Below are 27,795 nucleotides of genomic sequence, written 5' to 3'. Positions count from 1 at the left end.
CTTCTACAACGTTGGACTTGTGTATATATCCATTTGACCATTGTATACCCTAATAATCGTACATCAACTATTCCGCTTTTCTCAAATAATAAAAAACTTTTTTTGGCATTCCAGAGGAAGATATACTCTCACTATATTTTATTCAATCTTCTGCTACGTGCAATTGTTCATAATGGCAAGGATATATCGAATAACCTGATCGAATAACATCTTCAGCTGTTCTTCCTTTTGTCTCTGGCAATATCATGATTGCGACGGCAATAAGGCCTGCAAGAGCTGCTCCGAATATGTAAAACACCTGGCCTTGACCCATCCAATTTCTCAATTCCAAAAATGCAGCCGACACTGCGAAATTTGAAATCATATTACTAGCCAATCCAACAGAACATGCGCTACTTACTGCTCGTGTCTCAACCACTTCAGGTATCATTAAAAACGGAATAGGTCCGAGTCCAATAGCAAAAGCAGCAACAAACCCAAGGATGGCAGCTGCAGATAGCATGCTATATCCATATTCAATACTCCAACCCAATAAGATACCCATCAAAGCCATTGAGCTAGCAGATAAAAGGAATAACGAGCGGCGACCTACTCTATCCATCAAAACAGCAGAAATTGCAGTGACAATCAAATTGACAATGGAGATGGAAACAGTTATTAAGCCTGATGCGTGAGGAAATACTGTTGACATAATGGAAGTTGAATAAAAGATGACAGCGTTGATGCCGGACAACTGTTGTGATAGCTGTAGTAGGAGAACAATCAGTAGAGGCCGTCGAAAATAGCTTGATCGAAGGAATTCCCAGACGTTCACGTGAGAAGAAGGAGGATGGACGTTATGGAAAGCTGCCGTTGCCACTTCTTCTTCTTCTTCGAGCTGCTGATGACGATCAGCATGATGAGCTGCCCAATCCCTACGCCAGTCATTTATTTCGTCCTCTACTTCTTCTAGTGAAGTTCCTCGTAATCTCAATAAAGACTTTTTAGCTCGATTGAGTCCTCCTGGCAAGGACGCTAAATATTTTGGTGACTCAACGCAAAACGGCAAAAAGAACACAGATTGAACTACTGCCAATAATACGCCTATAAAGAGAATATATCGCCAACGCTCCAAATTGGACCATACCAAGCCTAGTACTTGAGCTACCATAATGCCTATAACAATAAATAATTGTGTCAAAGCACCAAAGAATCCACGTCGTGCCTCAGGGACACACTCCGAAATGTACGCGGGTACGACTACCGTAACCATTCCAACGCCTATTCCTGATAGTAAGCGACCGATCATCATGTGTGTTGGTACGCTTGCAAGCGTTGCTAAAAGGGATCCGCCTCCCAAAAAAGCGTTGGTGCCTAAAAGAGTCAGACGTCGGCCGTATTTGTCGTTAAAGTGTGGGGCAGACAGAGCACCTACAAGACCGCCGAGCGTGAGTATGGAAACGACTAATCCATACTGCGAATCGGACATGGGTATACAAGGTGGTAAAACACCTGCAGAAACGTCAAGACTGACATTGCTGCCAAGTGAAGGTGCATTGGGGGTAGCAGTACATTTCGAAATGACAGACTGGGGTGTATTTAATTCCCCATTATGATATCCATACTGAAAGCCGCTCTAGCAGTTCAAGAAAATGATGAAAATGTTTATTCCATTTACTATTTTGAAAAATCCTATCTCTTTGTTATCCAGTTACCAATAAAATGGACACCACCACAAATATCAAATAAATTGTTGGTCCTTCCGAGGACATAATATGACTCTAACAGAAATTCAAAGGGTTGGAAGAAATTATTTGAATTTTATTCTATTCAGACACGATTGACATTTGCTAATACACACTTAAAAGATGTATATAATATACTAATAATAACAATAAAGAAAATTAAAGGAGCAATAAAAGGGAAAAAAAAAGAGCAACAAGCGAACCATTCGGGTTCCTGTTTGAAAGTTGGATGATCACTTGAGAATAACACACAGCATCATACAAATTTCATGCCATACCCAAATTTGGTATTATTTCTTGAGTTTAAATAATTTAGCTGTGGACGTTTTCATCGTTGATATAAAGCTTTTCTTATGGTGTAGCTTTTGTGACGGCAGGTAATACGAAGCGTCATTGGTAGCATTATGTTGTTGGTGAGAATACTGGATTTTGTTTGCCTCCTCTTCTTGTTTCTTTAACAGACTCAAGGCGACAGAAACAGCTGTAACAGGGTCACCTTTGGCTTCTATTAATGCGTTTTTTAAAGTATACATATCCACCTGAGGTAAAATATTTCTCAAATGTTCTATATTGTCATCGGTGGCGTACGTTGCTGTAAGTGTGCTACGTGGGTTGTTGGTTCCAATGGTGTTTAAGCTGTGTCTACGTATAGGCTTATTGGGAGTTGCCGAAGCACGTATTTCGGTTATTGTTTTATAATCTGATGGCCATGCATTGAGGTAATTTTTATCTTTGATATAGAGTTGGTCTGTGAGTAGCTGCTCTTTTGAATGACTTGTAGAAATTGCAGAAACACGGTTTTTCTGATGAGAGGGGTGTGGAAATCTGCGTACGTTATTGCTGGAAGGGACGGGAGGTATTATTTTGTGTGCAACAGCTTCATCATGAGAGTACGAGTTGTCTTGATGCCAAGAAGTTGCTCTAAAGTGGTTAGGTCTCATTGATGGTGTTAGGCTAAACTTACTGAATGTTCTCACAAGTACTTTATTGCTTCCATCTGTATCACAGGTACTGATAGCGTTATCTTTAGGGTCCTTCAAATTAGGCTTTGAAGGATAAGGTTTTTTCTTGGTCAGTGGGTGAATAGTTTGAGACATATTTTTAGATGTGGGTTTATGGCGCAAAGCCGATTTTGCTGTGTGAGTCTGCGCTTCATGCTGTGAATTCGTAGGGATGCCACTACTGCTGAGATCTTGTTTGTGTATCAATTTTCTTGTACTCACCGGAGTCGACCTGGCCGTATTGGTCTTACTAGTACAGGCACTATGACCAGTATTTTTCTCATCCAATTTTTTCCGCCATACACCGATGGGTGTTTCCGCCTTTAAGCACAAGTCGATTGTCTTTTCGTAGAATTTCATTCTCTCTTGAGTATCAGATATTCGCATCATTTCCTCATATGTGCGAGGGATATACTTTTGCTTGTACTGTTTTTCTGGCGTCTGTTCTGAAGGATCGATTCTGTTTTGCTGTTGCAGCATTAACTTCTTCTCTTGCAGGTGTTGTCGTTTTGCATTTTTAATACTTTTAGGGCTTTTACAACTTTTAGAACTTTTGGCACTCTTTGTGCTTTTTGCGCTTTTCGCTGATTTCCTACTTGATATAGAAGCTCTTCTTGACCTCACTGTTGGGGGTGAAGCTATGTGCTGCGGTGTCAGAAAATGAGACGAATCATCCGTTGGAGCTATATTGATAAAGCACGGATCTGTATACGGCATAGGAGCTTTATCATATTGCGACTGCTGCGGCCTTGGGGCGTGCTCATGATATTGATAGGGTCTGGTCAAATGCATTGTATCGTCCCTTACTTTCCTTTCGGTATCATTGCGATTGTGTAAAAGCGAGGAAAGATCAGAAGATAGTTTAGCCCTGCTACCGAGCTCCTCAGGCTCCACTACTAAAACCTTTCCACCGTTAAGAGAGAAGGAAGGCTCTTCCTCAATTTTTGCATTTGGTTTTTGGAGTTGCTCAGGATGCGGTAAGGCTTTCGTCAAACGGTTCTCCAGTAGACGACGGGCTATCATTAATGATTGCTTTGCGGTTTCTGTGACAGAATCTGTTGATACAGTAGTTTGTTTAACCAACGGGGTCTCTGATAAAGGAAATTGCTCTGTCTGTATCAGCTCTGTCTTTTCATTATCTATGAATAATGTTCCGTATGGTTGATTAAATGCATCTGCGCCTTTTATTTGAAGATTCACTACGTGGGTCAGTGGCATAGATCATTAAATGACAGGATTCGGATTATTTTCTGCAGATAAAAATTACCTTGCACTTGAAAATTGTCTATGAAGGATTGTAAATCACGAATTTGATCAAGGGCACCTATTTTGACAGGCGATGAAAAGATAATTTGGAACTGGATCTGCATTTATCGCAATGTCAAGTGTTTCGTTCTTACCTTTGGAAACCATTGACTAAATTTAGCTTTTTAAAGGTAAAGGAAGGACGTTAATTTCAAAATAGGATAAAGATAACAAAAAGAAGGTAGAAAATGAAGCTTGAATCAACAGAATAAGAATAGAAAATAAACAATTTAAAACTTTCAAAAAGAACGGCTTTGATTAACTTTTAATAATGAGTAAAAATGAATTATGGTTAAGCAAAGTACTCGGAAAAAAAGAATTGGACAAAGTTGGATAAAATTGAAGGAAATACCATGTCATCAGTTAACTTTGTCTGAAGCGTTTCACGGCCATCCATTTAAACTAGGATTAATGTTGGCTTGATTCTTGTGGTCAGCCCTTCGCTTCGAGAGATCCGAAAGATACTGCTCTTTCATGAGTCATATCAACAGGAGCCTTCAATTTTGCTCACTATTTACGTGTCTAGAACATACAAATGGCCACTCATGTGCTGTACGTACTTTTCGATTACTCAGTAAGTCGATTGCTTTAGCGAGCTGGCGTATTCTTTATTTTTGCAGGAATTTGAGAGTATTCTACATAAATGCATGAATCAAAGATTAGTAGCCAATTTTTATGTAATGATGCTCTTTATAACAACGTTTGAGCTCTTTATTGGCTTGTAGAATGTATCTCGTGTCTTCTGCATACACAATTTCTTACAGAATCGAAATTTATTGTGCTTTACACACCATAAAATTTGCTAATGCTAAATATGAACAAACCTAAAGGTGTCTTACGCAAAGCATAGATTTGTTCGTAATCCAGCCACACGTTTATTAAAGGGCCTAAATTGACAACCAAACCTTTCATAAAGCCCTCAAAAAGTAGGTATATTTTTTGTTGCGTTCCTGCCAATGCGCCATTTTTGACAGTTACCAAATATGTACAGCGCTGTAGCGGGCACTGAAAATCGTACTGATTTGTTGATTGATATAAAAATTGAAGCAGAAAAAACTTTTACACTTTTGCCAACTCTTTTGCCCTCGACATGTCAAGTAAAAAGAGCAAATCAAGCTCGAAATCGTCCAACCCGCCTCCACCTACCTCAACAACACCTGGCAAAAAATTGGGTGGCAAAAGAAATATTGTCAAAAGTGGAAACGCTAATTCATCTAAAAGTAAAGACGCTGATAAACCTCCTGTACAATATTCTTCGATCTTTGGCACTTGGACAGGCAAAACACCTGTATCTTTACTCCACGACCATTGTCAAAAGTCCAACTGGGAAAAGCCCGAATATGATATAAAAAGATGCAATACAAAGGACAGCAATGGGCCTGCCTACTTGGGCACTGTAAAATTGAGCCAGCGTAACAAAAAGACAGCTCAAATGCAAACCGTTACTTTCACCCCGCCCGCCGAATGTGCTTTACCTACCTCTGCAGAGGCTAAGCATTTGGCAGCAACATATACATTGCATCGTATTTTATCACACATGTCGATGCATCGAGTTTTACCGCCTCAACATAGAGATTATTGGCGCCAATTTGAAACATACAAATCATCCGCTAATCAATGGCAATATGATCCAGATCCATTTAATGCTCACGCGCCTACTGCGCCAGTAAAAAAGCAACGCCAAGTACCTTCCAAAGAGCATGCTAATGCTGCTGTGCCGATGCCCACGTTAACATCTTCGTCGGCAAGCTCGAAGAAGAGAGGGGCTGGAGATACAGTGATGATCGATGAAAAACTAAGAAGGGAATGGGAAAATTTACCAGCTGTTCATATGACTGCAGAAAACAGAGACCTTGTAGAGCGAGTTTTGAAGCGTTCGAAACTGTCTTATCAACCTGTAAGTCGGATATCACAGTGGTAGAGAAAAAGAACTACAAGAGAAACCGTAGGATAAATGGTTAAAAGAATTGGCAAATTGATTATATCATGTATTGCATTAGGCTAAACATACAGCACAAGAAAAGAAGCAATTAATTGACATTTTAGTGAAAATGGGATTCAGAGCAGCACATGCGGACGAGGCATTAGACTATTCCAAAGATACTGCGGATGCTTTGGATTGGCTTTGTAAGTTTGAAAATCTTTTGCAGATATTCGATCCAATTCATCGTACTATGGGCATGTTGTGCTGATCGGAATTGTTTATTGCCATTGTAAACATTGCATAGGCCTACACGTTCCTGAAGATGGTAAAATAATCACGACTAAGGGTTTACTATTGTTCGGTACGGATTTGGATTTGACCCATATTTCTTTCAACTGCATGCGTAGATTTACCGCCGAATTTTATGCTGGCCAACTATAACCCAACCATGACCACCGTTTCACAAACAACAGAAACACTTAGCCGAAACTGGCTCCTCAAACGTATGAGTGCCATTGGATACCCTGAAGCTATTTGTGAAGAGGCACTTGAAAGAGCGAACGAAGATGACACTAAGGCGATAGAACTATTACAATGGCGACTAGCGCATGGGGACGACCAACCTCTCCCTAATTACAAGGAGACCGCCGCTTTAATTGATAAAGAAGAATTAGAACAAATGTTACAAGATGAAGTAACAGCTCTTGAATCTATCTATGAACCATCACGATTCGGCCGTCAAGTATCGGAAGAAGACGGTCGTACGACATACCATATTTTATTTAATGCAAAAACTAACCCTGAAGAAAGCAATGAAACAGAGAAGCTATTGTTGCAGATCATTGTTCCCAAGGATTCACTTTATCCTCATCAGCTCCCTCTGTTTATTATTGAATGCGAAGGATTGCCTAGCTATTTGAAATTATTTTTGATAAAAGGGTTGATGGAAGAAGCTGAGAGAAACCTTGGCATGCCTTTCATCTATATGTGTGCTGAATGGCTACAAGATCATGTCGATCAAATGATTGCGCATCCGCCTAAATTACGGGATATGACAGAACGTTTAACCACATTTGACATCACCCCACAAAAACGACATAAGCTCAACCATCAACGACGCCATCGAGCCAAACCACTAAAAGCTGACAACGCAATTTCTGAACAGCTCAAAGACGCATTAGAGACAATGCATAACTCACCTGAGTATGTGCCTATGGGCCTTGTTCGTTCTAAATTACCTGCTCATAAATTTAAAGAAACCATTATCAAAACGGTATTGGGCAACCAAGTTTGTATTGTCAGCGGTGAAACAGGTTGTGGTAAGACTACTCAAGTGCCTCAATTTATTCTGGATGAAGAAATTCTGCAAGGACGTGGGTCAACATGTAGCATCATCTGTACTCAACCGAGAAAGATTTCTGCTATTGGTGTAGCGGAACGTGTTGCGGCAGAACGATGTGAAAAGATCGGTCAAAGTATTGGTTATGCTGTACGTGGTGAGACAAAATGCAGTGCGAATACGCGTTGTCAATTTGTCACCACAGGTGTTTTATTACGACGACTGCAAAGCGATCCTACTTTGGAGGGTATTAGTCATGTGATGATTGATGAAGTTCACGAGCGTTCAGTAGACAGTGATTTCTTGTTGATTATTTTGCGTGATGTGTTGAAGAAACGAAAGAATTTAAAAGTAGTACTCATGTCTGCCACCTTGAATCAGGCTCTCTTTTCTGACTATTTCGGTGGTGCTCCTTTCATTGAAATCCCTGGCTTCACTCATCCTGTACAAGATTTTTACTTGGAAGACATTCTCGATATGACTCTAGCGCATAAAAGTGTGGTTGAATTACCCTCACAATCTGAAGAGAAGGGCGTCCAAACGATACCTGATGGCGAATGGGCCGAATGGCAAATCCCTTATTTGGAAAAAGGGTACGCGCCGGCTACCGTCCGACAACTCGCTCGTCATCGTGGTGATAAGATTGATTATAATTTAATCGCCAATACTGTACAATACATTGTACAACATGAAACTGTGAAGCTTGAAGCCGGTGCATTACCGGCTGTTCTTATTTTCATGCCTGGTGCTATGGAGATCAAGCAATGCTGTGAAGCACTTGAGAGCATCCTGCGCGGGCAAGAAAAATGCGAGATTTTGCCTCTGCATGCCAATCTGTCTCCACAAGAACAGACCCGTGTTTTCAAAACGGTTGCACCGGATGTGCGTAAAATTGTTGTCGCTACCAATGTGGCTGAAACGTCCATCACCATTGAGGGTGTTGTCTATGTCATCGATTCCGGTCGGGTGAAAGAAACTCAATATCATGCCAGTAGCCATATGATGCATCTGGTAGAAACATGGGCTTCACGGGCATCGTGCAAACAGCGTCGTGGTCGTGCGGGTCGTACACGTCCTGGCCAGTGCTTCAAATTGTTCACTCGTGAAGTAGAGCAGAATAAGATGCGTGCTCAACAAGTGCCTGAACTACTCAGAACTCCATTAGAACAACTCTGTTTGACGGTGAAAGCCATGGATGAAAAGGTAGACGTGGCCAAATTTTTAAAGCGAGCCATTGATCCACCTTCTACAGCTGCTTTAGAGAGCGCGATACGTGCTTTGAAGCAAGTTGAAGCCGTTGATCCAGAGGGAGAAAAATTAACAGCCTTAGGGAAGCATATGGCGAATATTCCAGCTGATTTACGCATCAGTAAAATGTTGTTGTTTGGCTCTGTATTTGGGTGCTTGGAGCCTATGTTGACGATTGCATCGATCATGTCCTTGAAGAGTCCATTCACATCACCGATGGAAAAACGTCAAGAGGCACGGCAGTAAGTCTACCATCCTCCTCAGTTTTATATTTTTTTACATGCGCGAAGAGTGAAGAATCTAAACCATTGTATGATTAGGGCAAGAGAAAAGTTCAATTTTGCCAAGAGTGATTGGCTGGCTGATATGAAAGCTTATAATGAATGGTTCGACATTATTCGATCCAAGGGTATGAAAGCAGCTCGTCAATTTTGTGAAGAAAACTTCTTATCGTTCGCAACCTTGAATGAAACACAAAATTTACGTCGACAATATGCCGAGGCATTGTATGAGATTGGCTTCTATAACCGCAGCAATAAAGAAAAATACAATGAAAACGCCGACAATCTGAATTTAATCAAATCAATCATTTTTGCAGGCTTAAATCCCAATGTCGCTAAAATTAAGCTGCCTAATACCAAATACGAGAAACTATCCAGCGGTACAATCGAAAAGGAAAAGGAAGCTAGAGAGATCAAATTCTTCACAAAAGATGATGGTAATTGCTAGCATTTAGAGAATGAATGTTATTATTATGTTTTTCTCATTTATGTCAAATTATTATTAGGTCGTGTTTTCCTACATCCATCCTCTTTAATGTTTTTCAACAATAATTATAACTCCTCTTTCCTTACTTATTTCTCAAAGATGGCCACAACCAAAACTTTCATCAGGGATGGCACCGAAGTGCCATCTTACGGTGTCCTTTTTTTCGGTGGCCGAATTGAGGTCGATCATCTTGGTCGAGGTTTGAAAGTTGGTGAAGATGGTTGGATTCGCTTCAAATCATGGGCACGTATCGGTGTCTTGGTGAATCAATTAAAGAAGCTATTACAATTAGAATTAGAATGTAAAATAGAAGACCCCAATATAGACGGTAGGCTATCCAAATGAAAACAGTGCTTACTTGAGTTAATTGTATATATTAAATCTCTTTTAACATTCTTTTTAGTATCTGAAAGTGGCGTAGCACACACAATCATCGCGTTATTGACTAGCAATGGCGTTTAAATCAGATCACAGATCTTAGTAATGAAGAACTTAGTAATGAAAAACTGCTACTGCTCTATTATTGAAACGCCGTTTCAAAGTTTTTTTTTTTAACAGGAGTTGTGTTTTGTAAATAAAAAAGTTCTTTCCTTTTCTTTCAACTAACAAAAGGGGCCACCAACTTCGTATCTATCTTTTTTGAATTTCTTTTGAACGAAAGTAACTGATAAAAAATGGATCTTTCTTGGTGTATTATCTGTGACAATCGCATTGATGATGTTTTGGTAAGTTTGTGGGTGGCAGAAGTTGAGAGATGGAATGCTTCATTTGATCCTAATTCTTTGATTTGTTTTTTGATCACAGAATGATTCTTCGTTGTATTGCTCAGAATCATGTAAATTAAAAGATCAAATGGCTAGTGTTACGAATCAGCTTGTGCACAACAATCAACAATCATCTCAACAACAGCAAGCCTTGAAGAAGACTCTTACTAAGGTGAACAGCATCCGTAATAAGCGGTCAACTGCTCCATCCGCGTCTTATCCATGGATTCCTCTCTACCGTCGCCGTCGCGTTGCTGTTGTTTCTAAGCGTTGCCAACCTGTTGTAGCCAGTTCCCTTACAACTGCGCATGCCTTCTTCAGTTCCATGAAGGCACCTACAACAACAACTGCTTAATCTATCAATCCAACTATGTGGTGTTTCCAACAAACAATACATGGTTATCCATAAAAACCTCGAAAAAAAATTTCAGCCGCAAAAAAAGGAAAAAAAACCAACAAAAAAATGTCAAAATTGGTTAAAAAACAACACAAAAAAAAACATTTTTATTACTTTCTTTTTTTAGTTCAACTGGTTGATTTTTAAGAAAAAGCACGGGGAGGATTGTAAATAACAAAAAAAACCAACACACCACAACATCATTAGTAACAACCAACACTTTATCTTTACTAACGTACGACGAAAATGTCTACGTTCACACAGCAACTATATCATTATAATCACAACATTTGCATACCCGAGCATTTTTCCGACTCTCAGCCATCTTATCTTAGATTTTAATTTATATGTCCATTCTTCTTATCATAACTATTTTAATAAATCACGAACAATATGCGTTTTATCACAGAAGGGTGCTCTCTTCAACAGAAAGCACTCAACAAAAAAAAAAAAATTCTGCTCTCTTTTTTGACTTTTTTTTCCCTTTGTGCGTCGTACGCCTCATCTGCTGCTTAAGATTGCACGTGACACAATATTTTGAACTGGCGATTGTAAGGTGTATGGTAGGGAAGATTTTTTCAGGCAACAGTTTGAGGTGTCTTTTAGATTACCAATCCGTTAGATCACTCATTGTTCATCTCTAACTATAATCTATCCAATAAACGATGCCCCATCCACTGTTATGCATGCTATTCTTACTAAGCGCACAAGCTGCTCTATCGCAAACAACTATGAATGACCAAAAGGTAATATACGAGCAGAAGGTCAAATGGGTTGGCACATGAGTAGCTCTTTCTAAGTCGTGTTTCTACAGTCAACACCTTTGACAGAGAGTCAATCCAATGTCCTCTCCATTTATCACAAAAAGGACGGGGCTTTTATAAAACGTGGTATCATCACAGGGCTACCCGGTGTGCCGCAATACGAGCCTACAGAACACGAAATAGTGAAATTTGATCAACGAGATCCATTCTATCAGATAAAGTTGAAAGACGAAAGAACAGGCCATGTTATATTACAGTCTGCTAAAATGGTAAAGTTCGTCAACAATGCAGCGCCAAGTTAGAAGAAGGTTACATTGACATGAATTATGATGAAAATATAGTGTCAAATGGTAGCAAGTGAATGGAAAGATCATTTCATTATCAATCTAGATGAAAATAATAATTTTTATCATTACAGTTATTATCCTGCAACAAGTGATTGTCCAACAGACATTAGCGTAAGCTGCCATCATGAGAAAGGAGCTATAGATGTTGTATAACGTCTAAATCTGAACGATTTCCATATTTGCTCAATAGTATCCTGTAGTGACGAATGCATTCAATACTTCAGTCACTGTCATGTCTCCTGAATATGGACCAAAGTGAGTTTCCCTTTGACCAACAATAACAAGTTGGAAGAGTATGAATGTGTTTTTTCCACTGATGATAACTCTATTACTGGGTATTTTAGACCATTGTTAGGACATTTTGCTGCTGAACAGCCGAAACAGAAATCGAAGAAATCAACAGCAAAGATCAACGATGGAATTGTGAATGAAAATGAAATCGTTGAAGAAAAATCTTTTTTCCAAAAATATTGGTATTTGATTTTGGGAGCAGTTTTGCTAATGCTAACTAATAATATGGCGCCTGAACCCGCTTCAGCAAGTGGTTCAGGTACTCCTAGAAGACGTTAATGGCTGTCTAGAAATAAAAAATGTTTGTTTGACCCGTCAGCTACCCATCTCGCGCTGCATATACGACTTTACTCTTCTTATTGAGCTTGAAAATAGTTTGAGAAGATTTGCCCAAACCTTCATTAATTTTCGTCACAAGCTAGAATAGAGGGAATGAAACTGTCCTGTATTTTCCAACGCCAACTATTGCCTGTTCAGCCAAAACTGCATAATTTTTTTTAAGCAGCCCCGGATAATGGGAGTACTACATAAGAGCGTGCTGAAACAATTTGGGTTCTCCTTTTAGCCATGAATTTTTTTACGTAATGAGGGGGTAAAGCCATCTACAGATTCGAAAAGGCTTTACTGTTATTGCTGAAAACAATAAGAAACACAAAATCTTGAACTGTTACTGGTGCTTACACTTTTTTGTAGGGTAAAAAGGGACCTTCCTTTTTCTACCAAACTGTGTTTGTGCACCCTTCTTTTACAAATACTTTACGCATACACAAACACTTAAAAAAGGGAATGAAGAAGTAACTAGCTTTATATAGCTGAAAATGTTACCTTATCTAATAATTACACGTACGTGGGGCAAACTTAGAAGGAGACCTTCTATCTCTTGATAATCAACTTATTGTCTATGCATCAGCACAGTTGAAGGTCAGTGCGCAGTCGGCTTGGCATCCCTCCTATCCATTCTAGATAGTATGGGTTCGTATACGGGAGAAAGGGTTTAACTGTAAACAATGTTGGGAGAAGATGATATCACTGGGAACATTCCAGTTTCCCTACTGAGCATACCGTTTTACATAATCAGTTTCTGTGTTTGCTTCTCTTGTGGAACTGAATTACGTTCAGCCGTACTATTATGCTTTCACACACGCAGAAAGGGTTGCAAAAAAGTTTTCCATTTTCCAGGGATCGCACTACTTTTTGACCATCTCAAACCATCTGCCTCGTCATCCCCCATCCACTCCATCCCCATTTGTTTGTAACTCTCAATGACACTCACTGTTGTAGGTGCGCCCTTCTCTACCTTCTCTCGTACTATCCGTATGGCCTTGGGCCACTTGAACATCAATTATGAATTTGAACAAACGATGCCTCATAGTGAAGTTGCTTATAAGTATAATCCCTTTGGTCGTATCCCTTCCCTATTGCATAAAGAAGCGGACAAGGATCCACTCATCATCTTTGAATCAGCTGCTATTCGTGACTATATTGATAGCGTCTTTGATGCTACTCTCACACCAAAGGACCTGACCACTCGTATCAAAATGGACGAACTCATTAGTATTCTCTGCGATTACATTTTCCATCATGTCATATTTGGAGTAGCCAAGCCTCGCATGGACTATGAACAGCAGGGAAAAACTGAACCCGAAATTCAAAATCTTCTGAGCAAACCATTGAGAAAGGCGGGCAAATTGATAGAAGCTATGGATAATCGGTTATCTGACAGCAGTAATTTTTTGTGTGGCGATCAATTGACTTGGGCTGACTATTTTGTGTATCCCGTTATGGCGGATCTTTATGCAATTCCTGAAGCTGGTTTTTTCCAGGAAAAGGGCCCACGACTTTATAGATGGTACACGAACTTTAAGGATCGTGAAGAAGTCATTTGCACGTATCCTGACACAGTTGCTGATATAAGAACGAGGAAGATGAGTAGTAGTAGTAGTAGCCTATAACCTAATAAAATAAGTTAGTTACATGACACTGGGTTGTTCATAGAAAACCCTGATTCACAAAACTATTCTTGTATTCAGGTGGGACGAAAATTATTTGTCAACACATACACAGAAAAAAAGAAGGGTTTTCATTGCCCTTGAATTGGTTGTCTCTAGCATGTTTGACTACAAATCCAAACGGAATAAATAGTGCCTGGATTTTGCATTCCCTTCTTTTTTTTTTCATTTCTTGTCTTTATTCTTTATTCTTCTCCTTTTATTCAGCATTAAAACTCTATCCTTAAAGCCGAAAAAAAACTAGGTAATAATAGAGTACATTACGATCAAATACTACTAAGATGAAGTTGCTATCCATACTCGCCGCCTGTGCGTTGATTTCTACTGGTATTGAAGCCAAAACATTCCTTTTCCCGGAGCCTCAAGAAGTTGCTTGGTCAGGCACTGCCGCCCCTCTTTCTAACCATTTCAAAATCACTGGCATCGACAATAAACATGTTCAAAAAGCTGCTGATCGCTACCTCTCCTTAATTAAAAAAGAAAAATGGGTTCCTGTCCAAGTTCCTACTGACAAAGAATTTGCCCCTACTGTGAACAGGCGTCATGAGTTACAAGGCCTCAAAGTCAAGGTCAAGGACAACAAAGTGAAGCTCGATATGGATGTGGATGAATCCTATGATCTCCACGTTCCTAAAAATGGCGGTTATGCTACTTTGTCTGCTCCTACTTGGGTGGGTGCTCTTCGTGGTCTCGAAACATTTTCTCAATTGGTCACTTCGGATGAAAACAGCAAGAGCAAACATCACAGTGGTGATCTCATCGTTCACGGCGCTTCCATCTCTGATACTCCTCGCTTCGGACATCGTGGTATCTTACTGGATACCTCACGTAACTACTACCCTGTTGAGTCCATTCTACGTGTCATCGATGCACAAGCTTACAACAAGATGAACGTATTGCATTGGCACGCAACAGATTCGCAATCCTGGCCTCTTGAATACAAGTCTCACCCCGAACTGTCCGATAAAGGAGCTTATTCGGCTAAAGAAGTATATACCCCCGAAGACGTCCAAAAGGTCATCTCCTATGCCGAAGAACGTGGTGTTCGTGTTGTTCTCGAAATCGATATGCCCGCTCATACGGCTTCTATTAAAGAATCTCATCCTGATTACATGCTCTGTACTGATCAATTCTGGGCCGCTTATGCTGCTGAACCTCCTGCTGGTCAATTGAATCCTCTCAACGAAGACGCCCTTCAATTGATGAAAGATCTCCTCAAAGAAGGTGCAAGTACCTTCCCTGACACTTTGATCCACGCCGGTGGTGACGAAATTAACACAGCCTGCTGGAACCTTAGTAAAGAAGTTCAAGATTACGTTGCTAAACACAACATGTCCGACACAAAGGAGGTTTGGTTCGAATGGACAAACAAAATTCTAGACTATATTCAGAAAGATATTCCAGAGAAGCGACCTATTATTTGGGAAGACCCTATCAAGGATGGTGGTAGCTATCCCAAGCATACTGTCGTTCAAACTTGGTTGGCCCCTCCTGCTAACTACACCTCCATCGGTCACGATGTCATTGTCTCTAACTTTGATTACTTCTATTTGGATTGCGGTCATGGTGGTTGGGTCGGTGACGATAACCGTTATGTCAGCCCTGCTCAAGTCGAAACCCCTGATGACACTTTCAACTACGGTGGTAACGGTGGTTCATGGTGCGCTCCTTTCAAGACATGGCAAAGAATTTATACATACGATATGACTTATGGCGTTGAAAAGAGTCATAAAGGTAAGATTCTTGGTGGTGAAGTGGCCATGTGGTCTGAACAAACCGGCCCCACTGTCTTGGAAGGTCGTCTCTGGCCCAGATCTGCTGCCGCTGCTGAAATTTACTGGTCAGGTTCATACGATAAGAAGGGCAATCGCCGTACTATAAAGCAAGTATCTGAACGTTTCTATGACTGGGTTTACCACTTACAAGCTCGTGGCATTGACGCTGAACCTGTTCAGCCAAGATATTGTGCCACGCATCCTAATGCCTGTGACCTTAATGATCCCAACGCCTAATTGACAACGAATTAACTTAACATGAAAGAATATTTAATAACAGTATTTATCCCCATTTTTTTAATTATATACAATTGATGAACTAGCTTTTTAGGCACAAAAATAACATTGTAATCTACGAATAAATCATATCTAATCAAATTCAGAATAAAAAAAGGCATGCTTGATGCCCATCTTTGCTGAAATGATATGCTGACAGACTGGTTGACGGAAACAAAAAAATCAATCCATGTCACTTTCCATTTCTGCTGCTGTCTGTGATATCTTCCTCCTTCTCTTCACTTTTATCCTCTCTATTTTTGATATAATCTTTTTGCTGATGTCGATGGCTGAATTTAGCTGTTTTGTTCGTTTGATACGTCCTCTGAATTAAATTATAAAAGAATTTATAATAAAAAAGCAGATTATCAAAACGGCCATCGTATTTCGTTTGGTGCTGCTGTTGTTGACAAGCCTCGAAATATTCACGGTAAAAGTAGTAAATGGCTTCAATGGTGGCCAAATGTTGGTCATCCACATTTTGGAAACGCCAAAATGTAGTTTTCCTCGGTGCAATAGTGACCTTTTGCATTTTGTTGAGAATAGGTGTATTGTGTGCTATTTGTTTGGCTTGATGCCATGTTCCGTCAATAACTACCACACGATTAAAGGAGTCTAGTGATGGAATATCCTTTAATTGTTTAGCACTCTACGCAAAGAAGAAAGAGCATAGCTCTGTTAAACAATTTGCCGCAAACAAGATTCATCGCTCAAAAACATGCACCTACCGGTCCAGGAAATAGAAGAAGCGCCTTTTCTGGTTCTTCAAATTGGGGTATACGATCGGGTGGGCAATAGGTATGTATGTCTACATCTTTATCGTCCGAAATTATTTTAGCATGAATGGCTGTGGATTTACCATCCAATTCTTTATGATGTTTGATACTATAAACAATTGATGGATAGCTTAAGCACATAGTTGGGTATATGTTTAAGTCTGTTGTTGCATTATAGTTACTTTACACGTCAAGATGGATAGGTAAGTGAACGTGGGGTAGCTTGGATCGATCCATACCAACAACTTGATAGCACTTGTAGCAAAAATATTTCACTGATCGTTTACAAGAAGGACAAGCAGACCTCTGCCTAATGTCTTTAAGCACTTGATCATCGTCTATTTTAAGATCTCCCAAAGGATCTAATTTTTGCGGATCTTCTTCTTTCTCTAATTGATCAATCGATCGTTTTCGACTTTCTGTCGTAATTGGTAACGAGTATTTGCATTAGAGGCTAAGGGTAAATTCTTGTCATTGTTTTCAACCTTCTTTCTTCAAACCTTCATTAGTGCTCATGATACCACAGCTAGTTAGCGTAAAAGAATTGCATACATTTCAACAGCTCTATGATTTAAAATTGTTTTAATTCGAACTTTTCAGGTGGAGTTATAAAAGGAAAACTTGAAAACAAATGCAGCTGTGTGGACGAATTTACTAAAAGTATCACAGCTCACGCTTGAACCATTACTTGACCAAAAGTCGAAACAATCTGTCACTGTTCTAAAGTGAGGAATCTATACACATGGTGGTGCGAAAATGTGGTACAGAAAATAAAGCCAAGACTTGGAAGCACTCATATGAATACAGAAGTTGTTAGTTGAACCCTAAGCAGACCACACTTAGGATGCACCCTCTATACATAATTGATCCAACACATACATATATGTCGAAGGAAAACCGTCGTTAGTGCGTATACACAGTTTAGCACACAATGGGGAAGAATAAAATGGCGGGGGGGAGGGATCTGCGATTTTTTTTAGTAAACCCGCACTTATGACATTTTTGGCAGGCAGTGAAACCTTTCCAAAATACACACGTAAAGCACACTAAAGGCTAAGCAAACCTTTACAATTCATTTCTTTTTCCTTTTTTTTTTTCCATTTCCTCTTCCCCTTCAGCACTTACCAAGGGCCTACATTTTGCTTATAAAATCAAATAAGCAATGAACGAGCGCGAACATTTATTATCTCATCATCATTTTGATGATGACAGAGAAATCACTTTTATATCCTCCTTCAAGCATACCATGTGTTCTTCAAAGTTCAATTGGTTATTGGTCTTTGTACCTATCGCTCTTATTTTCTCGCACGCATCCCCCAGTGTGGTCTTTACCTTGAATTTCATTGCCATTATGCCTCTTGCTAAGCTGCTTAGTTTTGGTAAGATAGAAAATAGATCTTGTCAAAACGTTGACATTTTGGAGAATTTACATTTTTTTTATGTTGTGGACCTATACAGCCACGGAAGAAATAGCTTTGAGATCTGGTTCTGTGATCGGTTCGGTAAATTTCATAAGACTGAATTTAGATTAAGATGAAAGTAGATAAAAGTGATAGAATTTTTGACTTTTTTCTTTTTTCTATGGTCTATATAGCTTTTGAATGCTACTTTTGGTAATGCAGTTGAACTTATTCTTGGCATGATAGCTTTGAAAGAAGGCTTAGTTCGTGTTGTTCAAGGTACAAAAGCAGATTAATTCGGTCCTTTGTATTATCGGGAGATGAAGTACTGATCTATTGTTTGCTGATTTTTATTTTTTCCTTAATACAATACACAGCCTCTATTCTGGGTTCCATTTTATCAAATTTATTGCTTGTAGGACAACCTTATATTATCCATAAAATAGGAGCTTTGTTTCTGATCTCTAGGCTTTTGTTTCATTACAATAGGTCCTGGGTTGTTGCTTCTTGGCTGGCGGTATTGGTTGCTCAGAGCAATCCTTCAATAGCACAGGTAACGTATTTCAAAATGATACTAGACAAGCATTGTTCTCGAGCAAATTTTTTTTGAGTTTTTTTTTTAATTTAATGCTATATTGTTTATCACACGTAATCATAATAGCCGCACAGACTTCCACTTCTCTTTTGGGTATCACGTCTCTCTCACTATTGATCCCTGCCGCCTTCAGTGCCACAACCGGTAGAAATGACCTTGAAGCTGAAAACGGTATAATTAATTTGAGCCATGGCACAGCCATTATTTTGTTGATCGTTTATGCACTATATCTTGTTTTCCAATTGAAGACTCACACTGAATTGGTAAGTAAAAAATGATGGTGTCTATGCATTGATCTCTGTATTGAATTTTTTACTTTGTTATTTGTGTGTATATTAGTTCGAAGATGATGAGCCGGAAGAAGAAGAGCCCTCTACTACCCTTACTTTCTCTGTCATTTCGTAAATTTACTGATGCAAATAGACATGAGCCATAAGTGAAGCTCTATCGACTCACCTTCACCTTCTCTTTCAATATCGTAGCTTGCTCGTCATCGCTCTTTTCATTGCTGTTCACGCTGAATATCTTGTCGGCGCGTAAGTCTTGCATATACAAAGCTACAACTATTACAGAATATACTAACGATTGAAACTAGCATTGAAGGTGTTGTTGATGCTTGGGGCCTGAACGAAACTTTTGTTGGTCTGATCATTTTACCTATTGTTGGCAAGTAAGTAGTACAGTAGCATTCATGTTGTTATTATCAAACAAGTATATGCATGGCTGATCTGATATGATGTTCATGACGCTTACAGTGCCGCCGAACATGTTGGTGCCGTTACATTTGCCATGAAGAACAAGATGAACTTGTGTATTGGCATTGCCGTTTCTTCTTCCCTTCAAATTGGTCTCTTAGTTTCTCCCGTTTTGGTCTTGACAGGTTGGATGATTGATGTTCCTATGACATTCTTTTTTGAGCTGTTCGAGACGGTCGTGCTGTTTGCCAGTGTTTTGGTTGTAAACTATTTGATTCAAGACGGTAAATCCAACTGGTTAGAAGGTTCCTTATTGTTGGCCTGTTATGCTATTGTAGCTATGGCCTTCTATTATCATCCCGTCGTTTAGGGTAGACCTATTCCCAACAAATTCCCTTATTATTTGGATAAACTATCATGAATACATGTATATCAAAATCATAGTAATAAGATAAATAATTATTCTATTTTGAATTATATTTCTTTATTCAAGTTCTGCTGACTAAGAGATTGGCAACTTTGGGTCTATTATATTCAGAAAATTACATGTTATAGTCATGTGTTTGAGCCTTATTTTTTGACTGGCGTATTTGTTAGGTAAATTGGCACCTGTTCCTTACGGTTTGGGTATCCCTTTTTCAGATTTCTGGTTGCGATGGGCAATGCACGGTATTTATTGAAAAGGAATATCCGTATCAGAAGCTCGTGCTATGTTGATGATCAGTTGATCACTTCTTCTGAAGTAAGAATACATTTGTTAGGGGGGGTTGGGGGAAGGTTGCTTTTTGCTCTCCAAGAAAAGAAATAGTACGAATGTTTGTATTACGCCTCATGATCAATTTTACTGTACCCTGCCATTTCCATTCTTATGGTTACACGCATGTCGCTCAGCTCATCATTTTTTGTCGTTTATTTACTTTTTTTTTTCAATCCACGATTGCTGTCGCACAGCAGAGTCTGTGTATGTGCGCAGTAACAGATGATTCTCTTTGCATATGTGAACGCACCAGTTTCAGCATTAATCCCGAAATTTTATAAATGACTTGATGTAGCTATAACTGCAAAGCAATTATTTATATAAGATTTTTAATAGTGTACACGAACTTATGGATAAAAACGACTCGTAATATTGACAGATAAGCTTTCATTCAGTAAATTTGGGGAAGCAGGCCAAAAAGAATATGTTGCTTTTTTTTCACGCGTTCATAAAAGTAATTAGGAACCTTGAATTCATGTTTCTTCTCTTGCAGATCTTCTATCACATCTTATAGATCAAGTTAGGATAAGCAATTAGAGATCTAAAAGCACGATTATGCACAAACTTGGTATTTCACAGCAACACATGTACCGTTGCGACTGTTTGATCGATTACTGCAAGCTGAAAAGTTCCTTCTTAAGGATTATTTCAGGAAATATGCACAATGCATAGCTTCTTTGATCTAGTATGCACGACGACAATGAAAAGAGAAGACAGTCCTTTCGCATGTAACTGAAAATAGGGTAACCGTAGTACAGAACCTTCCTGCTCTTTCATTCTAAATCTGAGATATTCATGACACGTATTATGCAATCTAAAAAGCTCGAAATCTCAATAGAAAAGGACAGACTTGGTACAAAATCTTCTTTTGATTGACTATGTTAATATTTGTGGGATGATATTTTTTTAGCTTTTGCTATAGGACTTGCAGTTTTCAAGCCTACAAATCTACTCCTCTTTTTTTTTCTTTTTTTGGTTTTCTCTTAAATTGCAGTAAACAAAGCTCGATTCTTTTCATATAGTGTGCCTGCAATTTCTGATAAGCATTGGCTTTCCATTTGAATAGTAATTTACCAATCTTTCAGTTGCGTCTGCAAATGAGAACCAATGTAACACGAAATGCGAAAAAAAAACCTTCTTTTAACAAATAGAATGAATTCAAGCTTTTTTTGCTCAATTGAGTACTCCTTCTTCACCCTTCTTCTTCATTATATACATCTTCTTCATTTTCCTGTCCCTTCTTTTCATTTGATTTAGATATACATAAACTGACGTTTTTACGCTCTATTGCAATATATAGTTGGTTTCTATTGCTTGTACTATGTTTCGCTCTCCTCATCATCAGTTAACAAACTCTATTCCCTCAAAAGACAGGGTAGGCTACAACAGAGTCGAGCAGTCTTATTCATCTAGGAATGAACTGGGCAATGAACGTATAGAAGAGCACAGTATAGATTACAGGAATTCTACTCAAAGTAATCAGTCTCCAACCTCCAAAGCACGAACGAGATCAATGTCTATACATGATTTGCTAGGTACATATCGCGAATCTGTTGCCAGCGACCTTTGCCAATATAGTTTTATCTTGGAACCTAACATTGTCGTTTTCATATTTTTCTGAACTATGTCAGATAGTCAAGCCGAGTCACGAGATTCCATAGATGTAAATTTATAATGTTTTTGTATAAATTATACTGTAGTATTGAATCCTAAACTAATTGTTTTCCTTAGAACTTGAACTGCACGAGCAGACATAGCAATGCAAGTATGCTTAGCCAGCAGCCTTTACCGCCGCCATCACCCTCACCAACGCCATTACCATTGTCTTCTACGGCTCGCAGTAAATCGATATCATTACTACAGGAGAAACCAGCGCCTAACTCGCACCATTATTATCATGGTTCAAACTTGCAACAACAGACGTTTCGCACACCATCGTATTCTCGAGAACAACAAAAAGAAGCAACTCATTTTTACCATCCATATCCGTTCAGAAATCCTGAAAAAGCTCTTTCGCCTCAACAACAATATCATCAACCAAAAGTAAGAAAGACTACAGCCTTTCGTTCTGTCACCTCGATAGATGATAGAAGCAGGTGAGTCAACAGTGGTTTCTATATGTTTGATATCTTTAAGAAATTTTAATGTATGGTCCTGTTTAGCTATGACTATTCAACTTATCAACAGCAAACAGAAAAAACGCACAACAGAAGCATTTCATTTTCGTCGCCAAATGCGGTAACTAAACAATACATATGCCATTATCAAAAATTATATGCTAACGCGTCCCTATACGTTTGACATAACAGCTTCAAAATCAAATATCAAGCACAAATAACTGGTCGCTGGCACAACAACCGCAGTCGACACGTCACTCACTACCTTATACCATCTCTAATGAAGCCCTAAATATGATATCACCTCATAATGTATAACTATACTTTGAAAGAGAGTTAAATTGAGATACATAAGACTCAAACTAACGACTATCGCTTTCATAGAGTACTCAGCGATCTCAAAATGAAAAACCAGTCCATAGTAGCAAAAAGACCCCAAGCCGAAAAAATAATGCCTTACAAGCCTATATAAGTTATATGACTTACACTGACATTATGCGACGTAATAGGGTAAGTAACCAAACGTTGTGCGTAGCATAACCTTTCACTTTTCGAATAAACAAGTAACCTTTGCAATTCAATAGAAACAGCAAGTACTGCAAAAACAGCTACAACAATTAAAACCTCTAGAGCAACAAAACAAAGTAGTATATGAAACAGAAGCCAGCCATAATGATAGTACCCATGTTCACAACAGTACAAACAATAATATTGTCGAACGCCCATTGACAGATTTTCTTCGAATGTCATGGCGAGAATGAGCGTAGTATTAGCGACCAGAAGAAAAAGATTCGAAAAGTCAAGAACCATATTCACCACTTTAAATAATCTTACAATTATGCCATACCCCGTCTACTGTAAATAGCATTACCAATAATAAAGCCTTTTTGTATATTTCCTTTGTAGATAAAAATTCCTACCATTCAAATAAATAAAGGGATAAAAGGAACGCCTACAGTTATCATGATCAATTTTATTGGTATTTGCATTATTGCTCCTTTAAACGGAGCAGTACTTCATAAGTAATATTTGAGCCAAGCTCGTAGAACCACTGGTGATATATATTAAATGCAGATTATAGGCTGCCTCTGACTTGAGATCAGTTTCATCGTCAATGTCTTCTTCCAATTCTGCTTCTTCTTCTTTACTAATGGGCCAATCATACACCTTATCAATAGGCTTCTCCTTACGCTTATTAGGCCCTGCACTTTCCGTTTGTGCTTTGGACGGTAAACACAAAACTCTTTCGTAATGAGGTACGGCTAAATGGGTAAGTCCTAACAAATGGAAAGCACGGGCAAAGTTATATTCTGATTCTTGGAGGTATATTTCATTTGAACGGGATATTTTAAGATATTCAGAAATAAACATCATGCCCTATTTTATTTGAAGTGGATATTAGCTTTTTTAAGCACCATATAGTATTCAAAAGCTGTTATTACCTGCATAATATTTAAATGTCTATTATCAGTTTTACGGTGTGTTGATACTAAAAGGAGCGAGATGCCTAATGATAAAGTAATTAACCGATCATTTGGTGCTTCAGCATAAGCTCTCATGTAATATACTAAATAGAAAATATGAAAGTTTGTCATGAATGAGCAAAAACAACACAGTAACAAGTTGATCGCAAACATCGGGCTTACATGACGCTGCAACATGATTTCTCGTCATGGACATAATTTGAGCAAACAGTGACAGAAGGACAGGATTCACTTTCTCAGGCGACGCAATGCCCATGCTTCGCACCCTTTGTGTGTCAATGTAGCTGGGTGTATGATAGAACCGAGTATAACTTTTCTCATTTGCAGTCGATGGATCCACATCCATAGACAAAATAGCATTATTCAGCTCTTCAATTTCTTTCTTCATTTGTGTTTCATCCACACCTCTTTCTTCTCTTTGACGGCTAGACACCAGGGCATCCATCAAACGAATGACACGGTTTAGAAATTTAAGCTGTGCATTGACGAGGAGCTGGTTTGCATGATTCATGATCGCTGAATACATACGAAAAGGGTCGTTTCTAAACTGGTAGAAATTGCACATCCATCGTACACCGTCTTGGGTAATATAGTCTTTACCGCTCAACAGACCAATACCGATCATTACTAAGTAAAGCGCAGTTTTCTTTGGAACATCATGATAAAAAACATTAGCGTCAATAGCTCGTTTAAGCATCTCGTAAGCTTCTTCAACGCGTCTTGAGATTGTTAGAGCATAGGCATATTTGATAATCATAGTAACCCATCTATCAAATGGTATATTACGGAATTGAGAAGCAGCTCGCATTCGTCTTTCTAACTCTTTTTGTTCTTCTCGAAGACGCTTGTCTTCTTCTTCCGTTATCGCATCAACGTCAATTACATCTGTTCGCATAGCATCAGCTAAAGTCTTCTCTTGGGGTTCATCTTTAACAACCTTTGTACGAAGACGCTCCGCCATTTCATGGGCTTCCAAGCCAAGACGAGCAGGGTCTTGCTTGTTACTACGGTTATTGCGAAGTTCATAGAACCCTTTGTATCTGATACTCTATAATCAAAACGTAATATGAGTTATTCTACATGAAATCCTTGAGATGGTGAGCAAAACCTTACCCTTGAGTGCGGATAAAAAGCGCCAGTCCTACTAAAATCTTCCCACAATTGTTGTGCATTTCTGATGTAATCTCTTATCAAAGCGCGATCAGCATCAACTATAGTATCTCCAATTTGCTCTTCTAGCTCGTCCAATTTATTGAATATGCCAAGAGTTGAAAAAGCGAGTTCTTCTTCTTTCCTGCTTTTTTCAGCTTTACGCTGTCGGGCTTGTTCCTTTTGGGTCTTTATTGCCTCATGTTCATCAAAAAGAGAAGCTTTCTTATTCTTTTTTTTCTTTGTCTGCGTTGACCCTTCCATTGTCGCTTCCTCGTCATCATCCTCCGTATTTTTATGTGCCTCCATCTTTTTTTGTTTACGAGCCTCTCTATTCTTTTTCATCACTGCAAAAGCGATCAGCAAGTTGCCCAATTATATTGTTCATTTCAAAGCGAAATAGTTACCAAAATCGACTAATTCTAAAGCTTCCTCTTCCTTTCCTTGCTCTTCATATATCGCCGCAAGAGACATCATGATGTCCAAATTTTCTGGTTGCTCGTTTAAAACTTTAGGTCGGGCAAAGTGATAAATCTTGCATGTCAATTAAAGTGCTCTAAATGCCCTTCTCGAGAGTTTAACAAAAACTTACCATTTATGTAAAAGATCACTGCTGTCTCCAAATCGCCGAGTTCTCTGTAACAATCGGCTGTTTTGATCAGTATATCGATATCTACTTCCTATAGCACGTAGATGTTATAAATACTTCAAAGAGCGTCGTGCATTATATACAGATGACAAGTGCAGCCTTACATCTGATACGTCGATGATCTTTTGAAATATAGCCAAAGCAAGATCAAAGTATCTTTTATCGTAGTAGGTATACGCGATGTCTTGATGTAAATCAGGATAAGTTGTAGGTGGATATTGCAATAAATAATTAAAGTGTTTCTAGATGGCGAATGACAAAGTCTTTCAATAAATGGAATCAAAAGGCATTGATCAGATTTCTCGTAAATCTTACCGTGCCTAAGTCAACCTGATTCAAGTATATTCTACATATACCCATGCGAACACGCAATTCTATAGGGAATTCTGTCCTCGCCTCGTCGTTTTCGAAGTACTCGTCGTCGTCGTCTACATGATCCAACCACCAAGTTTCGTGTTGTCTTTTTTGTATATGTCTTAAACCGTTCTTAATTGTCTCCAAAGCTTTGCGATAATCATTTAGAATTAAGTAAAGCTCACTGAGCATGTTTAGTTCGACATAGCCAAGCTTATCACTGAATTCGTCCTCTTCATCGTCTTCTTCTTCCTCGTCCTCTTCTTCTTCCATGCGCTCTTGTTCCATTTTGATATGATAATCAATCGCATCCTCATACATTTTGATTGCTTCTTTCGTTTTTCCTTGTTGTCGGTAAAGTCGTGCAAGTTCATTAATAACTTTAAAGTGGTGGGGTATATGTTTGAGAATTTCCAAAAAGCCATCGATGGCATCTGAACTGCGACCCATTTGTTTAAACAAAAAAGCTCTGTCCCAGAGTGCGTCAAGGTCATTTGGGTCCAAAGCAAGCACCTTTGAAAAACAATAAACTGCCTGTTTAACTGCATCATTTTCACTGAGTTCAAAGTCATGTAGCAATAAAGCATCAGATAGGATATCGTATTACAATTGAACATAACAAATACACTTACATTGATTTGTGGGCTAATTCTTTCCAGAGGCCAGCGTCATTACACAAATGAGCGGCAAACATTCGAAACTGTAACGCTTTTGCTGTATTTCCCAACTCTTCATGTACCAAACCCAAAGTATTCCAAGCTGGATGGGCATTGGGGTTTTCCTGGATGATCGCTTGCAATTTATCAATGGCATTACCATAATCTCTAGCAATATAAAGGGCATTTGCTTCACCCAATTGGCGTTTGACTTCAGGTGATAAACGCAACTCGCCTGCTGTAATACGTCGTTTGGTAGCTGCCTTTATTTTACCGGTACCGATATTCGCGGTGAGAGCCAAATTGGCATCGAATTCTTCCATGTCTTGTTGAAGTTCTTCTATACCGCCTGTCTTTAACCTACTACGTTTCTCCTCAGTAGACATATTGAGTAAATCGCTATGCAGATAAATCTTGTTAAAATCAATTGGTCCATATCATATTTTTAGTTAAATTGAGAATAGAGGAGTTTTACTTTAATTCAGTATCATCAACAAACTCATTCTCCTCTAACCACTCATCAATATCTTCTTCCTCTTCTTCTTCATTATTATTCACATCAAGGCCATCTTCTGCTTCCATTTGTTGGACTTCAGCTATTAGATCAGTGTCTATCCCCGAAACGAGATTATTAAAGTCGAAACCCAGAGTAGAGTCTCCTTCGTCTTCTTCGTCAAACATATTCTCAATCATTTTTTCCTTTCCTTTATTCAACTTCCTTTTCTCTGGTTTTGACATGGTCGGATACTGATTCGATGGAGTTGAAATTCCTCAATCTTAAAAGACGAAAAAGAGTAAAGTGCATTGTAAGAGTACTTTTTTTTCCCTGCATTAATTTTTGCATGACTGCTCGCTTTGCTGTCAAAATTGGTCCTGAATTTCTGATTTTATTTCTTTTTTGGATCAGCGGGCAGAGCCTGGTTTACCCTAAAACTGCACAGCTTTTCTCCACAGATATTAGCGACACCCCTCCCTTTTCCAAACTCTTTCCTAAAAGAGCAACACAAATATTGAAATGTCATTACGAACATTGGCTTTTAGATCGCGAATCTTGTCTCAACGATCTCTTTTGAGTTCACCCACCTTTGTTCGTCTGTCATCCTCATCGGTGGGTAAGGAAAAAAAAAAAAAAAAGAAAGAGAGTTCAGGAAAGTCATGATATGAATAACTCTTGTAAAATGTTAACCCATCTTATTCGGATGATAGGTGGAGCGGCGTCGAGTAATAATGG

At 38.9% G+C, this 27,795-nt stretch overlaps 11 protein-coding genes across 11 annotated transcripts; 7 read left to right on the top strand and 4 right to left on the bottom strand.

Annotated features, from left to right (window-relative positions):
- Window positions 1-117: 117 nt before the first annotated feature.
- BDF20DRAFT_864328 (general substrate transporter) lies at window positions 118-1,942 on the bottom strand. The gene is made up of 2 exons (XM_053080722.1): window positions 1,841-1,942; window positions 118-1,760 (listed from the first exon to the last, which is right to left on the bottom strand). The coding sequence occupies exon 2, from the start codon at window positions 1,466-1,468 to the stop codon at window positions 143-145; it is 1,326 nt and encodes a 441-aa protein (XP_052937187.1). The 5' UTR covers window positions 1,469-1,760; window positions 1,841-1,942; the 3' UTR covers window positions 118-142.
- Window positions 1,943-4,347, bottom strand: BDF20DRAFT_864324 (uncharacterized protein). Its single transcript, XM_053080721.1, has 3 exons — window positions 3,993-4,347; window positions 3,778-3,906; window positions 1,943-3,702 (listed from the first exon to the last, which is right to left on the bottom strand). The coding sequence occupies exons 1-3, from the start codon at window positions 4,093-4,095 to the stop codon at window positions 2,015-2,017; spliced, it is 1,920 nt and encodes a 639-aa protein (XP_052937186.1). The 5' UTR covers window positions 4,096-4,347; the 3' UTR covers window positions 1,943-2,014.
- A 773-nt stretch (window positions 4,348-5,120) lies between these two features.
- Window positions 5,121-9,771, top strand: BDF20DRAFT_834625 (P-loop containing nucleoside triphosphate hydrolase protein; the record flags this gene model as incomplete). Its single annotated transcript, XM_053078755.1, has 7 exons — window positions 5,121-5,927; window positions 6,031-6,157; window positions 6,181-6,279; window positions 6,362-8,783; window positions 8,862-9,259; window positions 9,329-9,637; window positions 9,713-9,771. The coding sequence occupies 7 exons, from the start codon at window positions 5,121-5,123 to the stop codon at window positions 9,769-9,771; spliced, it is 4,221 nt and encodes a 1,406-aa protein (XP_052937185.1).
- Window positions 9,772-9,880: 109 nt separating this feature from the next.
- BDF20DRAFT_443542 (uncharacterized protein) lies at window positions 9,881-10,906 on the top strand. Its single transcript, XM_053075461.1, has 3 exons — window positions 9,881-10,034; window positions 10,114-10,637; window positions 10,735-10,906. The coding sequence occupies exons 1-2, from the start codon at window positions 9,984-9,986 to the stop codon at window positions 10,426-10,428; spliced, it is 366 nt and encodes a 121-aa protein (XP_052937184.1). The 5' UTR covers window positions 9,881-9,983; the 3' UTR covers window positions 10,429-10,637; window positions 10,735-10,906.
- Window positions 10,907-11,070: 164 nt separating this feature from the next.
- On the top strand, window positions 11,071-12,283 carry BDF20DRAFT_864306 (uncharacterized protein). Its single transcript, XM_053080720.1, has 5 exons — window positions 11,071-11,216; window positions 11,285-11,503; window positions 11,576-11,692; window positions 11,772-11,836; window positions 11,926-12,283. The coding sequence occupies exons 1-5, from the start codon at window positions 11,136-11,138 to the stop codon at window positions 12,149-12,151; spliced, it is 708 nt and encodes a 235-aa protein (XP_052937183.1). The 5' UTR covers window positions 11,071-11,135; the 3' UTR covers window positions 12,152-12,283.
- Window positions 12,284-13,188: 905 nt separating this feature from the next.
- On the top strand, window positions 13,189-13,824 carry BDF20DRAFT_905673 (uncharacterized protein; the record flags this gene model as incomplete). The annotated part of the gene is made up of 1 exon (XM_053083189.1): window positions 13,189-13,824. One exon carries the CDS (start codon window positions 13,189-13,191, stop codon window positions 13,822-13,824), a length of 636 nt encoding a protein of 211 aa, XP_052937182.1.
- Window positions 13,825-14,054: 230 nt separating this feature from the next.
- Window positions 14,055-15,944, top strand: BDF20DRAFT_864302 (glycoside hydrolase superfamily). The gene has a single exon (XM_053080719.1). The coding sequence runs from the start codon at window positions 14,163-14,165 to the stop codon at window positions 15,891-15,893; it is 1,731 nt and encodes a 576-aa protein (XP_052937181.1). The 5' UTR covers window positions 14,055-14,162; the 3' UTR covers window positions 15,894-15,944.
- Window positions 15,945-16,125: 181 nt separating this feature from the next.
- Window positions 16,126-17,224, bottom strand: BDF20DRAFT_912167 (DTW domain-containing protein; the record flags this gene model as incomplete). Its single annotated transcript, XM_053083922.1, has 4 exons — window positions 16,126-16,581; window positions 16,661-16,817; window positions 16,896-17,127; window positions 17,209-17,224. 4 exons carry the CDS (start codon window positions 17,222-17,224, stop codon window positions 16,126-16,128), a joined length of 861 nt encoding a protein of 286 aa, XP_052937180.1.
- A 646-nt stretch (window positions 17,225-17,870) lies between these two features.
- BDF20DRAFT_817285 (calcium/proton exchanger) lies at window positions 17,871-19,768 on the top strand (the record flags this gene model as incomplete). Its single annotated transcript, XM_053077236.1, has 10 exons — window positions 17,871-18,087; window positions 18,167-18,210; window positions 18,303-18,387; window positions 18,486-18,523; window positions 18,598-18,661; window positions 18,770-18,966; window positions 19,043-19,104; window positions 19,186-19,239; window positions 19,299-19,373; window positions 19,459-19,768. The coding sequence occupies 10 exons, from the start codon at window positions 17,871-17,873 to the stop codon at window positions 19,766-19,768; spliced, it is 1,146 nt and encodes a 381-aa protein (XP_052937179.1).
- Window positions 19,769-21,351: 1,583 nt separating this feature from the next.
- Window positions 21,352-23,221, top strand: BDF20DRAFT_864265 (uncharacterized protein). The gene is made up of 6 exons (XM_053080718.1): window positions 21,352-21,818; window positions 21,887-22,251; window positions 22,318-22,393; window positions 22,465-22,584; window positions 22,657-22,782; window positions 22,857-23,221. The coding sequence occupies exons 1-6, from the start codon at window positions 21,780-21,782 to the stop codon at window positions 23,031-23,033; spliced, it is 903 nt and encodes a 300-aa protein (XP_052937178.1). The 5' UTR covers window positions 21,352-21,779; the 3' UTR covers window positions 23,034-23,221.
- A 50-nt stretch (window positions 23,222-23,271) lies between these two features.
- BDF20DRAFT_834618 (uncharacterized protein) lies at window positions 23,272-27,302 on the bottom strand (the record flags this gene model as incomplete). The annotated part of the gene is made up of 10 exons (XM_053078754.1): window positions 23,272-23,649; window positions 23,715-23,839; window positions 23,919-24,804; window positions 24,870-25,252; window positions 25,313-25,414; window positions 25,498-25,585; window positions 25,659-25,796; window positions 25,870-26,464; window positions 26,541-26,963; window positions 27,040-27,302. 10 exons carry the CDS (start codon window positions 27,300-27,302, stop codon window positions 23,272-23,274), a joined length of 3,381 nt encoding a protein of 1,126 aa, XP_052937177.1.
- Window positions 27,303-27,795: the final 493 nt, after the last annotated feature.

Source organism: Mycotypha africana (assembly GCF_025528875.1).
Source record: "Mycotypha africana strain NRRL 2978 chromosome Unknown BDF20scaffold_4, whole genome shotgun sequence".
Lineage (NCBI taxonomy): Eukaryota > Fungi > Mucoromycota > Mucoromycetes > Mucorales > Mycotyphaceae > Mycotypha > Mycotypha africana.
The sequence above is the reverse complement of the archived record's forward strand: the minus strand, read 5'-3'. Positions and strand labels throughout refer to the sequence as shown.

Coding starts and splice junctions, on each gene's coding strand:
- BDF20DRAFT_864328 (XM_053080722.1), bottom strand. CDS start 1,468: ATGTCCGATTCGCAGTATGGATTAGTCGTTTCCATACTCACGCTCGGC.
- BDF20DRAFT_864324 (XM_053080721.1), bottom strand. CDS start 4,095: ATGCAGATCCAGTTCCAAATTATCTTTTCATCGCCTGTCAAAATAGGT. Junction 3,907..3,992: donor AGACAATTTTCAAGTGCAAG/GTAATTTTTATC, acceptor TTCAAATAAAAG/GCGCAGATGCATTTAATCAA. Junction 3,703..3,777: donor AACTACTGTATCAACAGATT/CTGTCACAGAAA, acceptor CGAAAGCCTTAC/CGCATCCTGAGCAACTCCAA.
- BDF20DRAFT_443542 (XM_053075461.1), top strand. CDS start 9,984: ATGGATCTTTCTTGGTGTATTATCTGTGACAATCGCATTGATGATGTT. Junction 10,035..10,113: donor ATCGCATTGATGATGTTTTG/GTAAGTTTGTGG, acceptor TTTTGATCACAG/AATGATTCTTCGTTGTATTG.
- BDF20DRAFT_864306 (XM_053080720.1), top strand. CDS start 11,136: ATGCCCCATCCACTGTTATGCATGCTATTCTTACTAAGCGCACAAGCT. Junction 11,693..11,771: donor ATTGTCCAACAGACATTAGC/GTAAGCTGCCAT, acceptor TTTGCTCAATAG/TATCCTGTAGTGACGAATGC. Junction 11,837..11,925: donor TCTCCTGAATATGGACCAAA/GTGAGTTTCCCT, acceptor TGGGTATTTTAG/ACCATTGTTAGGACATTTTG.
- BDF20DRAFT_864302 (XM_053080719.1), top strand. CDS start 14,163: ATGAAGTTGCTATCCATACTCGCCGCCTGTGCGTTGATTTCTACTGGT.
- BDF20DRAFT_864265 (XM_053080718.1), top strand. CDS start 21,780: ATGTCAGATAGTCAAGCCGAGTCACGAGATTCCATAGAT. Junction 22,585..22,656: donor ATATGATATCACCTCATAAT/GTATAACTATAC, acceptor TCGCTTTCATAG/AGTACTCAGCGATCTCAAAA. Junction 22,783..22,856: donor ACATTATGCGACGTAATAGG/GTAAGTAACCAA, acceptor GCAATTCAATAG/AAACAGCAAGTACTGCAAAA.